The sequence below is a fragment of the Vombatus ursinus genome, unplaced genomic scaffold (assembly GCF_900497805.2).
Source record: "Vombatus ursinus unplaced genomic scaffold, bare-nosed wombat genome assembly UNPS02014932.1, whole genome shotgun sequence".
Lineage (NCBI taxonomy): Eukaryota > Metazoa > Chordata > Mammalia > Diprotodontia > Vombatidae > Vombatus > Vombatus ursinus.
Genome location: NW_020954710.1, coordinates 6,310,838 through 6,328,615, shown reverse-complemented (window position 1 = coordinate 6,328,615; position 17,778 = coordinate 6,310,838). Strand labels below are relative to the sequence as shown.

At 37.2% G+C, this 17,778-nt stretch overlaps 1 protein-coding gene across 1 annotated transcript in view; it reads left to right on the top strand.

The window, feature by feature from the left end:
• The window catches only part of KIF1B (kinesin family member 1B), a 185,258-nt gene that overhangs the window by 108,625 nt on the left and 58,855 nt on the right, over positions 1–17,778 (top strand). The window contains exons 21-25 of the mRNA XM_027844030.1: positions 4,528–4,621; positions 6,467–6,615; positions 7,431–7,609; positions 9,161–9,298; positions 15,948–16,066. Of these exons, the coding sequence (XP_027699831.1) occupies positions 4,528–4,621; positions 6,467–6,615; positions 7,431–7,609; positions 9,161–9,298; positions 15,948–16,066 (679 nt within the window). The remainder of the gene's footprint in view (positions 1–4,527; positions 4,622–6,466; positions 6,616–7,430; positions 7,610–9,160; positions 9,299–15,947; positions 16,067–17,778) is intronic.

Below are 17,778 nucleotides of genomic sequence, written 5' to 3'. Positions count from 1 at the left end.
GGTGTTCTTAATTAAAAATTGACTGAGCACTTTCTCTATAGAATATTATGGTTAAGAAGCATTTTTTCTGGAGCAAAAAGAATGAAGCTATTACTTTTTCATTCATCCTTAGAACTATTTTGTTTTCAAGTGCTCTTGTAAACAGAACCCAAACTTGATGGATAAATTCTCTTTGCATAGCTTTGTTTTCTTATATTTGAGCCATATTTTTAAACATCATTTTCTGCTTTGGTAGGAATTTGTTTCACTTTTGGCTTTTTCAACCTGTTGATTACAACCTGCCATTGTAAATGAATGATATTTACCAGTACCAGTTAGCAGGTGGGCCAATTTAACCTCCCCACAGTCCATCCATAAAGCTTAGAGATTATTTCACACTTCATCCATTTCCTGGCTAACTCGGTTGCTTAAGCAACCAAGTTATGCCAGTTGCTGAGAATTCCTAGTCAACAGGAGATGTTTTTCCTTTGAAAAATGGCAAGATAACTACTGCTCTCAATGGGGTTCAGTCAGAAAGAACCTACTTTGCTCTTTGGTTTGTCAATTTTTCATGAGGTAGTTTTCTGTCTAATTTTATTTCTCAGTTCCCACAAAGTTACTCAGAAGGCACAGATCTGGTACATTTAGAGCAATACCTTTGTAAAGTGTCCATTCTGAGGTTGCCCATCTGAGCTAGCTTGGGAAAATGGCTTAGAATCTTTCTTTGTGAATACAAACAGCTGTTGGCTAATTACATCATACTTTAAACTATATCTTCCATGATTGTTGTCTATTCTTCACTCTAGATGAGAGATTCTTAACCTCTTTTTATGTCATCAGCCCTCTTGGCAGTCTGGGAAAACCCAAGGATCCCTTTTCAGAATGATGTTTGTGGCCTACATTCCTCCTTTAAGTTAAAAATTAATGAAAATAAAGATACAATTTTTTTCAAGTTCACAGATACTTCCCACCCCCAAATCTATCCACAGACTCAGGTTAAGAATTTAGAATGAAAAGGACAACAGTACCTCTTCATCATCATCATCATCGTCATCATCATTGCTAGCATTCATGTAGCAAAGTGCTTTACAGAGATCTCATTTGAGGACCATTTGATCTTCACAACCCAGTAAGGTAGATGCTATCATCCCCATTTTACAGCTGAGGAAAAGGAGTCTCAGATGAAATGACTTACCCAGGATCACATAGCCAGTCAGTGTCTAAGGCTTAATTTGAATTCAGATCTTTCTGACTAGGGTCCAGTACTTTAATCAATCAGTTTATACTTCCCATTAGTTTCAGATAAAACCAAATGCTAAGGTTTTCGCTGGTGTCATACATAAGCTTTTAGGAAGGGAATATACTTTTCTGCTTTTTGTAAGACAAGAAAGTGAATTTGTAGGTCGTTGACAACTTTTCTCCTGTATTTTAGTCCTATTTGGTTACATTTTAAGGCTCTGCTCCAAGGCAGCGTGGTAGAGCTCTAATCACTGATCCCTCCTGGGTTGTGACGCTGAGCAAGTCACTTAACCTCTGTGAGTCCCAAACCACTCCCTAGGGATTTTCCACTAAGGTGTATGGAAGGTTATCCATCACTCTTCTTTTGAGTCATGGAGGCAATTCCCACCCCTGGCATTTTCTACAAAGATGAAATCACAGCCCATTAACTAGAACTTAGTTGGAACATTTTATAGAGGCCTATCTGTGATAGCTCAACTGCTCAGCCAAGGCACCGGGTGTTCCAGAGGATAGAGCTGCAGATTCAGAGTCAGGAAACCCTAAGTCTGAAGCCAGCTTCAGACAGTCTCTAATTGTGAGGCCCTAGGCAAGTCACTCTACCTCTATCCACCTCAGTTTCCTCATCTGTAAATTGGGGCCAATGATGGCACCTACCTCCCAGGGTCTTTGTGAAGATCAAATGAGATATTTGTAAAGTGCTTAGTACAGTGCCTGGGACATAGTGGGTGCTATAGATATGCTAGCTATTGTTGTAACTTGACCAAGCTTATTTATTGAAATATTTTCTGTACTTGATGAACGAACAGGACAATGTCCAGGTTCCCTTCCCTAACTTCAAAGGACCCAATATATCAACTGTAGGTCACAAAACATTTTAAAACATTGTATGTTTTAAAGCATTTTGTCATTCGCAAAGCCCCCTCATATGCATTATAATGTTAGAATTGAACAACAGCATTGTTAGATAGAATCTGTTTTATCCCCATTTTATAGTTACAGGAATTGAACTTTAAAGAATTTTAAGCAACTTGCTCACGATCCCGTAGTTAATTAGTGGCAGGGTCTGGCCCCAGACTTAAGCCTTCTGGCTGCCCATTGCTCTTTCTGTTTTATTATACCCCCTGAATTGTCATAAAACAATTTTTTGTTTATAAAGCTGCAACGTTACCTCCTGATAACTGATACATTTCACTAACCAAAGAAAAGATATGAGCCTCAGAGAATGTCTGTAACTAGTAGCATGTACCCAACCCACACCCCCCTTCTAAAGTTGTTTCCTTTTCTGCCCACCATTGTCATGGGGAGGCCAATATGAAATAATTTGTGAAGTCTGCTTTTAGTGGTGATCTGCAAAACAGAATATATTTTTGATTCTGAAAAGCCTGCTCCCTTCCCTCCCCCCACAGCCCAACCCTGAAATTCTCTGGGCTTTAAAAGAATGTCCAGTAATGGACCACACCTATGAAGCCCAAGAAAACAGGAAAGCTCTGGGCAGTGCTCTTTTGGAATGCTATTGTTACACTTTTTATTTCTTGGGAGGGTCTCTTTTATCTAGCCTTCCTTGTTTTGCTTTTACAAAATGTCATTAGATTAATAACTGAAGGTAGTGCTTTTTTTTTAGACTACCTCAGTATTCTGAAAATAGATACCTTCTAAAAGGAAATTGGTTAAAATCTGTTCTCAATACTAGAAATGAGGTCAATCAGCACAAACAAATTACAGTATTTCTCATTCTGTATACATATTTAACCCTTCTATTTTAATGAAAATAGTTTTTTTAGTAGCTTGTTTTTTATACTTGTTATATACTACATGGTTAAATGGGGATATATTGTGGTTATGAGAAACACTTAAATTAAGGATATAATTCCCCATCCATTCTAGAAAATTATCTATTCTTTACTCTGAGAGTTAGATGGTGGAACAGGAATTTTTTTTTTTTTTTTTAGGCAACTGGGGTTAAGTGACTTGCCCAGGGTCACACAGCTAGTAAGTGTCAAGTGTTTGGTCTGAGGCCGGATTTGAACTCAGGTCTTCCTGACTTCAGAGCTGGTGCTCTATCCACTGCACCACAGGAATTTTTTTTTAAAATATGTTTTTTGCTCTCTCTGCCTTTGGCCAAATTTCCTTCTTTCTTTCAGTCTAGTTCTACCTAAAAATGAATTTTTAACTTTACAAATTTGTGTTCCTTAGTGCCTCTTACTGTATTTCACAGAACAGAATACTTTACAATGGAATCTCTTTTAATTCCTTTAAAGTATTTTGAAGAACAGATGACCTTAAAATGTATGATCAGGTAATGTATATCTGGTGCTTAGTAAGCCCTAAAGTACTTGTTGATATCAGCTATTATTAATATTAGTTTTCTAGTGTAAAGAGTCAGCTAAGTGGCACAGTGGATAGAGCCCCAGACCTGGAATCAGGAACACTCGAGTTAAAAATCCAGCTTCAGACATTCACTATCTGTTGATTCTGGGCAAGTCACTTAACCGCTGTCTGCATCAGTTTTTTCACCTGTAAAGTGGGGGTAATAATAACACTGCTCACCCTCCCTGAATTGTTGTGAGGATAAAATGAGGATGATATTATAAAACCCTTTGCAACCCTTAAAGTACTGTGTAAGTGCTAGCTATTATTATTCCAATGTAGTTAATAATATAACCATTTTCATAATAACTAAATGAATTGTATACATTATTTTATTAGTTCTTAAAATGTTCCTGTGAAAAGCTAGTTATATAAATTCTGTACTCATCCAGAGATATAAGCCATTAGGTGATTATTCTGTCCTTAAAACATCTTAAGCCTTAATGGTTATAACTTTTATTTTCCTTGTTAGATGAGGCATGAAATTAAAATTGTTTTAGTAATAAATAAAGAATGGTAGTGCTACTTTATTCTTTGAAAAATATATTACAGTCAATTTTAGAGCATCTTAATATTTTAAGGGCACCATTCCTCTCTGCCCATTCTACCAAACACTCCCCTGCTACCGCCAGTTCCATTTCCCCATTAAAACAGTCCTTAGATCTTTGAGGAAGCTGAAGGAGACCATATGACATTTCTTTGGAGTTAACACCAGAAGAATACCCTGTGTTGGTTTTTCCTACAGTTTTGCACTTCTTAAGCTTTTTCTCTGCACTTTGCTTTCATCCCCAGTGTCTGTCTCTTTCTTTTTCTTTGTTCTCTCCAGACCTCCCACAACTTCTCTTTGTCTCTGTTCCCATCCTCTAGTTTTCTTTTTCCACCCCATCCCTTCACACACACACTCTCTCTCTCCTACATGGTATCTCCTTTCTCTCCCTTCAGGATTATGAAAGTAAATTGCAGGCCCTACAGAAGCAGGTTGAGACCCGCTCGCTTACTGCTGAAACCACTGAGGAGGAAGAGGAAGAAGAAGAAGGTGAGATCTTTAGACCAAAAGCTCTCCTGAGTATAAGTTTTGACCAGTTCATTTTTCACTGGTTATTAGTTATCTATTCCATCATAGCGTCCTAGGTAGAGAATGGAAGGGACCTTTGAGGTCATCAAGCCCAGATGGATGAAGTAAGTGAAACAGAGAAGAGAGGTGACTTCTGTTAGTAAGTGTCTGAGGTGGCATTCTTACTGATGCCCTCCCCACTCTGCTGTGCTGCCTCTCATTAATGGTGTACGCAGTGTTCTCCATAGCCATCCCTGCCTTTGTTTGCCATGTCACTGAGCCAGGTAGTGGTTTAATGGATCTTCTTCCCTGGAAACTAAGACCGCATTCTTTGCTTTTTGTTTTTGTTTTTGTTTTTATTTTTGTTTTGTGAGGCAATCAGGGTTAAGTGACTTGCCCAGGTCACACAGCTAGTAAGTGTCAAGTGTCTGAGGCTAGATAAGACCACATTCTTGAGGAAGCCTTTAGTTGATACTGGTATTAATCACAGCTTCCTAGAGTCCCTGAATATTGCCTTTCTACCTAATTAGCACTATTCACTCATCTCCTGGCATGAAAGAGGGTAGGAAAACGGTAGAACTCTACGGTAGAATTCTAATAAGTATCTTAAAGTTCATTATGGTAATGCACTTTAGTCACAAATTAGGCTGACATCCTAGATTTCTTTTTTAATGTTTTATAATATATCCCCAAACTAGAGAATTGGGGTCTACTGATAGATAATAACACCCCCATTTATATAGTACTTTACAGCTTAAAAAGAATTTTTCCCACAGTGACCCCATAACGTGCAAATATACTCTAATGAGAAAACCAAAGTGGAGAGATTAAATGACTTTCCCCTAGTGACAAGCTGGCAAGCGCCCAAGGGCTTGAATTCAAGCGTATAGATGCCAGACCCAGTGCTTTCCAGGGTAACATGCTGCTGGCTCAGCCTTTTTTCAGGTGGATCTCAGGCAGTTGCTAGTTGTGATCCTCCAGCTCTTTCAGGCCCCCTTGCCCATGGTCAGCCTGGATTTCCCAGCAGGAGAAAGAATACAGCTGACAGTGACCAGCACATTGTTCCTTAAGTCTCTCTGGGAATTTTATTTCAGAAACCCCTCTTCATCATGGTCTTTATTAGCTTTTATCTCTCTGTCTCCTGATATGTAGGAATCTCAGAACTTTAGGAAATTGAAAATAGATTCTAAGAAAAAAAGTTGTGGACTACTGTTTTATGTTCAGTAGCTAGGTGGCTCAGTGGATAGCATGGTGGGCCTGAAGTTAAGAAGACTCATCTTCCTGAGTTCAAATCTGGCCTCAGATACTTGCTAGCTATGTGACCTTGGGCAAGTCACTTAACCCAATTTGCCTCAGTTTGCTTATCTGTGAGATGAACTGGAGAAGGAAATGGCATACCACTCCAATATCTTTGCCAAAAAAGCAAATGGGGTCACAAAAAGTCAGACACAACTGAACAACAACAACAGCTTTTGTGTTTGTGTGTATTTTGTAAGTAGTTAAGGATTGGCTTTGTTTTTTTTTACTTCTCACTGTCTTCCTTAGCCATTTGGAACACAACAAAGGTTAAGAGGAGTATCAGAACATTCATTTTAGCAGCCCGTTAGGAATATATCTAGTTAACTAGTTATTTGCTTGACCATTTTAAAATATTAGTATATTTAGAGTGTAAATACAAAGAGCGATTAGAAAACTTGTTGAGTTTTGTGTAAACAGCTTTAGCTAAGAAGATATGTAGTTTACTATTTCAATTTCTGATAGTCATTTAAACTTACTGATTCTGATTTATTGGTTTTCTTCTCTCCCTTTCCCCCTCTTTCTCTCAAGTACCCTGGACACAACACGAATTTGAGCTGGCACAGTGGGCATTCCGGAAATGGAAATTTCATCAGTTTACCTCATTAAGAGATCTGCTCTGGGGAAATGCAGTTTACCTGAAAGAAGCCAATGCTATCAGCGTAGAGTTGAAGAAGAAGGTATGGGGTGTGTAGGAGTCACTCAACAATGTTTCCTAAATTCCAGAAGCCTTCTTTCTGCCTATTACATGAGTAATTTTTCAGTCTCTCTTTTGATTCACCTGCTCAATGCTGCAAAATACATAAATTACCTAAGTTTAATACATAATTTTCAGTCTAGAAAGGACTGCTTCACATTGCAGTTGAGGAAACTGAGTTGATTGGCAGTAAAGAAATATAATGCTAGAAAAATCTTTTCTAGAGGTCCATTTACCTTATTGACCTCCTGTTTCCTACAGATGTGTGTGAATACACACACTTTATTGATTCATTATTAAACTCTATGACCCTTTTCCAGCAACTTTTTCCTCTCTCTGAATCTCTTTAGTACAATTCCATCTATATTAATCTAAAATCTATGATTTTACTTTGTTGTTCTACAGGTCTTTTTTCCGCCAAAATTAACATGATACATTTCATTAATATTAACGTCCCATTCTCATACTTTGAGTTTAAACAAAACTATACTTGATTCAGGTTAAAATTTCCAAAATTATGTCCTGCAAAAGAAAGCAAGCTCATCTTGGAAAACTTGTGTTATTCCCAGTGATTAACCTCTAAATTAGAAAAGAATTGAGACCAGGAAAATTTATTTTCTAATCACTCATTGATGGTTTGAGTACTTACAGCCTCAATCTTTTTCTACACTAGGCAAGTTTTAATTGCTTTACCTCTTATATATACTTTCAGATAACATTTAGAAAACATTTTCAGAAAACATTAAATAAAGGCCAATGCTGTCCTTAATTTTTCAGTGGTATTTTCTCTCAATTCAGGTACAGTTTCAGTTTGTTCTGCTGACTGACACACTCTACTCCCCTTTGCCGCCTGAGCTGCTGCCCCCTGAGATGGAGAAAACTCAGGATGATAGACCTTTCCCTCGTACAGTTGTGGCTGTGGAAGTACAGGATCTGAAAAATGGAGCAACACATTACTGGTCTTTGGAAAAACTCAGGTATGAAAACCCTATAGAAGAAATATTGTTTTGGAAATTGATAAATTTAGAAATAACAGTGAGATATCCAAATGTTTATACTTTTCAAGTTAGTGTCCTGGAGACCCCTTTCTTTTCTTGGTCCTTCCTAACTTTGGGACTTCCTTTTGCCTTTCAGAATGGCAGACTGTGATATAATTACCCTTCAACATTTGTTTCTATTTTTAAGCATCATAACCTAAATTCTCAAAGATCTTTCCACAATTTTTACCAGACATAATTTAAAATTACTCTCTGAAGAAAAGCTATTTTTTAAGTCTTTTCCATGTTGCTTGTATGCATACAATTTTTCTGTCCTCACGAGGACTTATTTTTTTAACTGTTCTGACAATCTGACCATTCACTGATAAACAGAAAAATCTATGCATTTGGTTAAGATGAGAAAGTCCCTTTTATTTCTGTGCCACTAAGGTAGTACATGTCACTGGACCACATTTCTCCTATGAATTGTGAAGCCTGTCAGGCGGGTAGCCAGATTGGGTCCTGTTGGGTCTTTCTCTACATTTGTATATACTTTGGAAAACTAAATATTCTTTAGTATTTAATTATTTATTAACTATTTAGTATTCTATAATATAAATATGCCATTTGATTTTTGTATTGACTCATATATTTTTAAAAAATGTTAAGTGACAGACTTACTGTCAATAAAACTATTATATGCAACAAAAGTCAACATCTTGTACAAAACCCTTATCCTTAAACAGACAGAGCCAAATGAACTAAAAAACAAAGACAGTGCTTTTCATTCTGTCCCCTTCCAGGCATGCACAAAGTTATGCCACCCTTATCCCTCCCTCCCGCCTTCTTTCCCTTCTGTCAAGATAGAAACAATTCTGGTTCTGCTGATGTCACACAGTATCACCTCATAAAAAACTGTCATTATTTTATTTGCTTCATTTTTTTACAGTTTTGTAACATTCTTTTATTATACCATGATTTATTTAATCATTCTCCTAATTGATTTGTTTCCAATTTTTGCTGTTATAGAGTAACTATGAGTTTGTTTGCATGGGTAGGTCCTTCCCCCTCTTTTTATGATAATTTTGGATAAATTCCTAAACATAGAATTGCTGGGTTAAATAAATAAAAATATGATCGGGTTTTTTTTGCCCTTTTTGAATGTTTCTATATTGCTTTCCAAAATGTTTGCTGTAACTTGCTGTCACAGTCACATTAGAGTACTGGTTTGCTGACAGCCTCACAAACATTGAAGTTTATGCTTTTGGGGCCTATTTTTGCCATTTTATAAGATGTGCTATTTTACAAATAGTGACACTGTGTAGTAGTAGTAATTTGTCATTATTGAGTTGAATTCAGTAATCCAGTTCAACAAGCCTTTGTTAAGAAACAACTATAGGAAAAGTGCTGGACTTGTGTGGGTTAGGCAGGGGAAACACAAAGACGAAAATGAAAGGTAGCCCCTGGCCTCAAAAGCTTCAGTTCTGCAGGGTAATAAATATATAAACAAAAGTTTCACAGCATCTTGTTAATAATTTATCTACTGTGTAGACAAAGGCTGGAACTGATGCGAGAGATGTATGACAGGGCTGGAGAAATGGCTTCCAATGCCCAGGACGATGGAGAGGCAGCAATGACTGGCAGTGACCCATTTTATGATCGGTTCCATTGGTTCAAACTGGTAGGAAGGTATGTACTTACTGTCCTGGCTCCTGTTAGTGATAAACTCATGTTAAGACTTTAGTCTTTACCAGTGGTGTGTTTTATACTTTTGGGGTTCCATTTGATGCCTTGCTTTTGTCTTCATATAATAGTATCAGTACTTAACAAAAACAAACTACCTGTTTGTGATTTCAAAGGTTTTTTTATGTTTAGAATTTTGTTGAGAAGCAAGGAAACATTAACAAATTTTGTAGCTTTGAGATTAGTGAATTAATTTCTTTTCAGTGGTAACTGATTTGCTTTTACCCTTATTTAGAATTTGAGTTGTGTTTTACACAAATAAAGACTGAAAGACATTTTTAAAGACATTAGAGAAATGGTAGAAGGATGATGCATAGCATCTTCTAGAAGTAAAGTATAACTTCTTTAATTCACTACTCTTACAATATAGTAAGTTTTTAAGAGTTAAAAGTTGCCAGACATGTTTCCTCTAACCAAGGTAAATGCTTCATCTGAAACACCATTCTATTTTGTTTCCCGACCTGGTATTTTATGAGGTATTGAATGAAGACTAAAAGCCTTTTCTCATTTTTTAACCTTTATTTTGAGCCTCTTTCTTTAGGCTACTTAAGGGGTTAGGGGAGAATGTGATTCTTTTTTGCGTACTGAATCATGCAGATGCTTCTTATTACCCCTATATGTAAACCCAGTATTTATCTGATTCTAGCCGTGTATTCTCTTGCTTTCTCTTAATTTTAAGAACCACATTTTGCTTTACTTTTCTCAGTTGTCCCTTACCTGATTTAAGATTTTTTTGTTTTTATACTACTTGTTTGATTGATTCAGCAGCTGGTTCCCTCCTGACGGCACCCATTTCTTTCTGTTTAACCAAATATTCCTCTCTCCCTGGCTGTGTTAATCAACGTGTTCCGTTACCTGATGTCTAGCTCCCCCATTTTCCACGGCTGTGTGAATGAGCGCCTTGCTGACCGTACGCCTTCCCCCACTTTTTCCACGGCCGATTCCGACATCACTGAGCTGGCTGATGAGCAACAAGATGAAATGGAGGACTTTGACGATGAGGCATTCGTGGATGACACTGGCTCTGACGCAGGGACGGAGGAGGGATCAGATCTCTTCAGTGATGGGCACGACCCGTTTTACGACCGATCCCCTTGGTTCATTTTAGTGGGAAGGTTGGTGAGGTTATTGTGAGAAAGGCAAAAAGGGACCAGCTCTTGCTATATAAGCATCTCTGTGCTACATGAATAAACTTAGAGTTAGTCATTCAAAATCCCTGGATACTCAGTCCATGTACTCCAAAGTATTAGGCCCTTTTTATATGTAAACATAGCCCTGGTTGGAGATAGAAATCATAAAGCCACAGACAGGGCTTTTTTTTTTTTTTAATTTAAAACATTTCCATAGTGGTCATTTTGTACAAGAAGACTCAAAAGAAAAAAAATGAAAACAAGGAAATGAAAAATAGCATGCTTCAGTCTGTATTCAATCAATATCAGTTCTTTCTCTGGAGGCAGATGATATGCTTCATCATTAGTCCTTTGGGATTGTCTTAGATCATTGTATTGCTGAGAATAGTTAAATCATTCACAGTTCTTCATCGAATAATTTTGCTGTTAGCGTGTACAATGTTCTCCTGGTCCTGTTCACTTCACTATGCATCAGTTCACGTGAGTCTTTCCAGGTTTTTCTGAAGTCATCCTGCTTGTCATTTCTTATAGCACAGTAATATTCCATTGCAATCACATACCACAGCTTATTTAGCCATTCCCCAATTGGTGGGCATCCCTTTGATTTCTCATTCTTAGCCACCATAAAAAGTCTTCTACAAATATTTTTTACAAATAGGTCCACTTCCCTTTTTTTGGATGCACAGACAGGATTTCTTTGGAGCCCAGATATTCTTTTTGGCACTATATGCAGTATCTAAGAAAAATGGGAAAATTACTTCAGGCATATTTATCTGCAGAGAAGAAATACAGTGAAGGCAGAGAGGATTGGATAGTCTACATCAGTCCAGAGTTATAGTGGTGTGATTAGCAGTAAGTGGAGTAAATATAAAATCAGGAACAACATTTATTTGCCGCCTCAATAGAGAAAGCCAAAGATTAAAAGAGTTACCTACTCTTTTGTGACTAAAATACATCCCTTTCTCATCAAATCTCTCCTTGAGGAAGTAACTAGGAATGTTCTCCTAACAAGTCTGAAGAGATGATGATTTATGAGGATGTTGCCTTAGGTCATTGTTTAGTACCACATGGTCATCCCATTTTTCTATGATCTGTACATCCATTTGTTACAGAAGAACACTTCCTTTGCATTAGCTTCAATCCTAACATTTTTGTTTGCATCCTTCCTTTCTATAATGAAGTGATTTCCCTCTCGACTCAGCCCCACATCATATAACAAAAACCAGATTGGCTAGAAAGTATGCCCGGTATTTCTGGGCATTAAAGTGACCATGTAGTTGCAGTGGAACCACATTATATTGTGCTGTTAATCTATGACATCATTACCAGATGGGAAAGCCCCATGTAGAAAAATACTATCAGACTCTAAGAAAAACACCAGATGGTTTAATATCATGTGCTTAGTGGAATTTATGAAGTAAATAGCTGATGATGATGATGCAAAATGGGAGAACAGCCTTTTGATGGTTAAAAAAAATCCTGTATTAAAGATTATATGATCTTAGGCACATATGAAGAGTGCTGGTTCTTGAACTTGATTTAAATATTAAGTGGAAATATTACTGGGAATGTCTGGTTTGCGGGGGAAATAGCTTTTAAAATTTGTTTCCGAAAATTAACCAATATAGAATAAAGAGACATTATATGTGTTGTTAGTCACTTGTTATCCTTCCTGTTGACTCATAGCCAAGAAAATAATCTTCAGAATCTCAGAGAAACTTACTTATTGTTATGTGGAATGAAAAGTGAGCATAATGAAGAATAAACTCCAAAACCACATAAAGCTTATTCTGACATATAGACGTTCAGGAATCTTAGCTGATGGCAAACTTCATACCAGAAATTTTGGAAGCAGCTGGAAGGAAGTATGTGTCCCCAAACTTCTTCATTACAGGATTCCTATGCACACCCCACAACTGCTAATCGGTTGTCCTGTGTTCCATGTAGTGAGCCTCATTCTTGTCTCATGTAGCATATCATGGTGGAAAGAGCAGTGCCTTGAAGGTGGACATAAAAGTTCTCTCTTCTCTGTCGCTAAACTATGTGACATTGGACAAGTGATACGACTGATCCTTAGCTTTCTTGAGAATTAGAGGTCAGACTAGATGACCTAAAAGCTGCCTTTGAGCTCCCTCTGAGCAGTGATGGACCATTTCTCTACTAGTGAGAGTCAGGCTGAGGACTGCCACTTGGTGACACTTGGAAGAGGCAGCTTGGGTTCACAACCCACCTGAAGGCAGAAATTTATTGACTCTTGAGAGATGTGTGTGTCGTTTTTCTCTTAGGTAAAGCCTGAACTGGCCGGGCAGTTTCATTCACTTCGATTGTATTCGACTCGAGTAGGTATAAAACAGTCACTTCTGCTTGATTCTTGTGGCCATTAGTGGAGTTGATTCTGTGCCTTCCCATTTGGGTAGGTGTCCTGGGCCTCATCTTGGTGGGGCTCAAGCCAGCTTTGCTTCGAGCTAATTTTGGAGCAACTGTAGAGACTGAAAGGCCAGAGAGAAATCCCAGAAATCAGTAAAATGAGGGATAAATATCTTCTCCATGTTTTTGTCCAGTGCTTACTGTCTTTGAACAGAAACACAATTTGTAGATTAGATTTTTTTGTTCACTCAGCACTGTATCTTGTGGTTAATAAATTGCTAAATGCCTTAGAAAGTAATCATCATCCAGTTTTTTCAAAATGTGAAGTCTTTATTTTATACATATCAGAGGAGTAGATTCCTTTTTTGCCTTTGTGTTGATTCACAAGATTGTATTTCCCCTTTAGGATATAACTAAAAATACTATTCAGTAGTAAAATTTTCCAATCTCTTGTGTTATTCTACTTGTAGCGTTTGATTTTCAGCCTTGGCTGCCTTTTACTGAATCCTTGTATGGAAATGAAAAGAGCTTGTCCCTTTAGCCATCTCTTATGACATGTGGGGATATCATGAAGCATTCAATAGTATTTAGAACACAGTGTTAAATAATTAATGTTTATGGGAAGGGGGAGGTTTAGAGTGAAAGAGATTATATTCTGACTTCTTTAAATGCTGGAATAGATATTCTGTATTTCTATAAAAATTGCTAGTTATGCTAAATATTCTCTTTTTAATGTTAGTTAAAATTTTCTGTTATATTCATTTTCTGTTCTGGTATGCCTGTGCCATTTTAACTTGCCATTGTTTCATCTAATATGTGTTTTGCCTCCACCACCCCTCCACTTTCAGTCTGCTCGGCCAAGGTTTAAGGGTACTCCATAATAGGGTGATTGAAAATTTCCCTTCTTTAAAGCATTAGAAGAATTTGGTCTCTAGTCTTCATTTTTCACTAAAGCATCCCTCAATACCAAAGAGGTTGTCATCTAGTTGGTGTGTTTATAGTAACTGTGGTCACAGGACACACCTGTCCTCAGAGATTATACCACTATAGAAATTCGCAGTTGCCTTCAGTCAGAAGTCAAATCTGCAAGATCATTGTGAGGCAGATTTGTATCTGTCTAAAAGAGCCATTTCCATTAACAACAACATATGAGTACTAAAGAAGGACCTTACCTTGTGTGAGTTTGTAATCAGTTCATTAGCCCATCTGAGAGGTAATCTTCCTTTAAAAAAGGTGAGTTTTGGATTTTTAGATGATCATTTTTTAAGGTTGGAATAGATAATGTGTAAGGTTCCTGCCTGATCTACAATTATATGTTCTCATGTAATTCATAAAGTACAGTTAGCCATCTAGACTCAGTGCCTTTGTCCTTTTCTCTAGTGAGTCTTAACAATCATTCATATACCCTCCCAAATTAGATTGTTTTCAGTGAAAAGAGGGTGCTGAGTCTGTGTGTGATCTTTAATAGTCAGATAAAGAGTCAGGGCAGACTGCATACTCTTTGGTAATTATATTTTGTCTTTCACTCTTGTGGGTGAGAAGCATAGTTCAGTACCCAGTTAAAGCAGATTTCAAATCTCATTAACTCTGCAACAGTAACCTGTATTTGCTAGTTTTGTGTGAAATCATCTTCAGAAGACCTAGGATTTAATCTTTTTCCTGAGGTTATTTTAAATTACATCACAGAGTTTAATACTCCCTGTTTTATTATTGCCTCTACTTTCGAGCAGACTGAAAAGGAAATAGATTCCATTTTTATTCTGTTGTAGATTTATAGTTATTTTGTTGCTTATGTACATTTATGTTTCATTTGTGGTTTTAAAGCTTTAGTAACCTTTTCTTTTTCTGTAATATAGTTTGCTTAATTTTAGTATTTTCGATGTTTAGTTAATTTGCTATGGAAATCTCTATATGTCCATTTCATATTTTTTGTGCCTTTGTTTCCAGTTTATATTATTTCAGGGTTAAAAGGACAGATTAGAGATGTATGTTTCATATGAAATAATCATTTAATTTCTTAGATGTTTACTGTTTTTCTTTTATATCAAAAGACCAATGTGTGCCATGTAAAGACAATGGATTAGTAGTAGGGGCCACTAATTGTTTCCTATTTGCTAATCTGAACTAATACCTGAAACTTTGAGTTGGTATCAGAGTTGGGTTGTTTTTTTTTTTAAATCTCACCAAAGCTTTTTTCTAAATAAAATAATTTCTACCAATTAATAGAAAAGGAAAGAAGCTAAATGTGAGAGGACTCTATTTAATTTGTGATATTAAAAGTTAGGTCTGTAATTATACATTTTTATCCCCACTCGGGATTTTTTTCATTCCTGATAATTTAGAGAGTGTGGAGAGAGAGAGAGAGAGAGTGTGTGTGTGTGTGTGTGTGTGTGTATACATATACACATACCCTTGAGAAATAGCTTTTTTGTTCTTTCTTGTAATTTTATCTTGATGCTCTTCCAATGTCCCCCAAAACTATTTTATTCGGAAAATTCTGGCTGTACAGGCTTTCTGCCTATGTATCTGTTTCTTCTATATGTCACTTTTCTTTCCTGACAGATGGAAAATCTTTTTTCTAATCAAAATTCTTTATCATAACGCTAATAGGCATTGTTGTGAGTAAGATCAGTTTCTCAAGCTGCACTCTGAGTCCCAGCCACATTTCTTTGTCCTTTATGTCTCTGCTTTTTGTTGTAACCATTGGGGGAGAAAAACAACAACAAACCATCTAATTCCATTCCATGTGCATAAAGGCCATTAAGTTCATCAATGGATTTTTTTTTCTCCTAACAATCTTCATAGAGTTCTGTGTGATCATTTAGCTCTCAATTGTCATTCATCCACCTGTTGTAATTGATGTAGAGAGTAGCGATGCAGTTCATTTGCCAGTTGTTTTACCAAGTACTTGATTGTGTTCATATGAACGACTGTCCTGTCAGAAGTTATTTAGAAGCAACCTAACAGTGCAGTATAGTCTGAGAGGGCACCTTATTAATAAGGTCAGCAAGAGACTTCATGAAGACTCCATGCATCCAAATACCAAATTCTCTCTATAGTTAATGTTATAATGTTTGTCTTTCTGCTTCTATCACTAGGGCATTTGTATACCTGAGTAACCTGTTGTACCCAGTACCCCTGATTCATAGAGTGGCTGTTGTCAGTGAGAAGGGCGAAGTTCGGGGATTTCTGCGTGTGGCAGTACAGGCTATTGCAGGTAAGTAAGTGCCATTTCATAAAACAGCCCTTTTTTTGATTTAATCTCTGTCTTGAGGCTTAGCAAAAATTCATCACTTACATGGTCCTTACTTTTATTATTTGTATAAGTCCTGAGATATTTTTGTTTCTTAAAAAAGTTTTCTCCATGAAATTTCCAGTGCCCCACCATACTTCGGTGTGGACCTTAGGTTTATGAAGGTTATGCAAGTAAAATGCAGTTTCTTCCAAATTGCAAAGAGTGTGGTCCCAGTGACAGTCCATATCTGTCTACACATAACAAGAGAGGATCCTCATCATAAGGTTGGCCCCTAAGTTCCAGCATCTTTGATCATGATGATTCGTGATCCAGAACAGAAGGCATAATGGCCCTTGGTCAGAGGGTCATAGATTTAGAGCTGAAAGACTAGAGAAATGGAGGAGGAGACAGAGGGGGCTGCCAGTTCTGTAGTTTTTAAACCACTTACAAATGTTAATTTAAGTTTCAGTACCCTAAATGACTCTGGGAAATAGGAAACATTTAATAGTAAAGGTAAGGGCATGGGGGAAATGATTCTACAGATGGCTTAGAATGAGACCCAGTTAAGGCCAACCATCTGGAAAGTATTGCTAGATGAAACTGGAAGGATGACAACAAAGAGACATAAAATAGGATAGATTTGCCAGATTTATAATGACCTATTCTTATCATTGATAATAGTGGTACCAGACAATTGTACTATAGTAATCTGCTCTACTGCTACCGTTCTATAGTGTAGTAAAGTAACTAAACCATAGAAATATATTTTTTTTAATGAGGAACTGAAAGCACAATGGGCTTTGCTTAGGATTATAAAGTCTTCTGAAGTAAAGTAAAGACTTTAAGGATACAGGTGGTGGTGTTTTCATCACTTACTAACAATTAAAGAAATAGGCTTTAGAACTGAAAGGTGTATTTGGGGTATTAATAGCTGCCCCTGTCTCACTCCCCAAAAGAGATGGTTTTAGAATAAGATTTGGATTTCTGGACATATAAGAATGATGAGAAGTATTTATCTGGAAGCTTGAAAAGGGAGAAAACACACCTGCCTATACCCTAAATGCTCGCGCGCACACACACACACATACACACACATACACAAACTCATTCATTCATTCACTCACTCACTCACTCACTCACTCACTCAGAGAATAGCTGCAGTAAGCTTCCCTCCATCTGCTTCCTCAATGTCCTGCTGAACTGGCAACTGTGCTGCCTAAATCCACTAATAATATATGTTATCTTCTCTCTACTGGTCCTTATTGCCTTAAGGCTACCCTTTTATTCTTCCCTAATTGATTCTCTGTGCTCTTCTGTACCTTCTCTTCCTTCCTTGGGCCTCCTGCATCACTCCCTCCCCAATTCTCTCTTTGCAGAGGATCCTGCCTTTTTGTTTTCTGAGACAATAGAGGCTTTTCAACTCGGAACTTCCTGTTCTCCCCTATTCATAAAACCACTTAAAATCATCACTGATGAAAGATGGCTCTTCCTGTCATCAAGGGCTCTGCTTTTATATTTGATTCTGTTCCTTTCCGTACCTTTGGCAGATTGGCAGATTGCTTCTATAATCATTTTCTACCCACCCTCTTTAAGTTTCAGTATTCCTATCTAAAGCATACAAACATATCCAAGTCTCCTCAAATGGACTTCATTTGACTCTACCATTCCTTAGCAACTGATAGTCCTTCCAATGA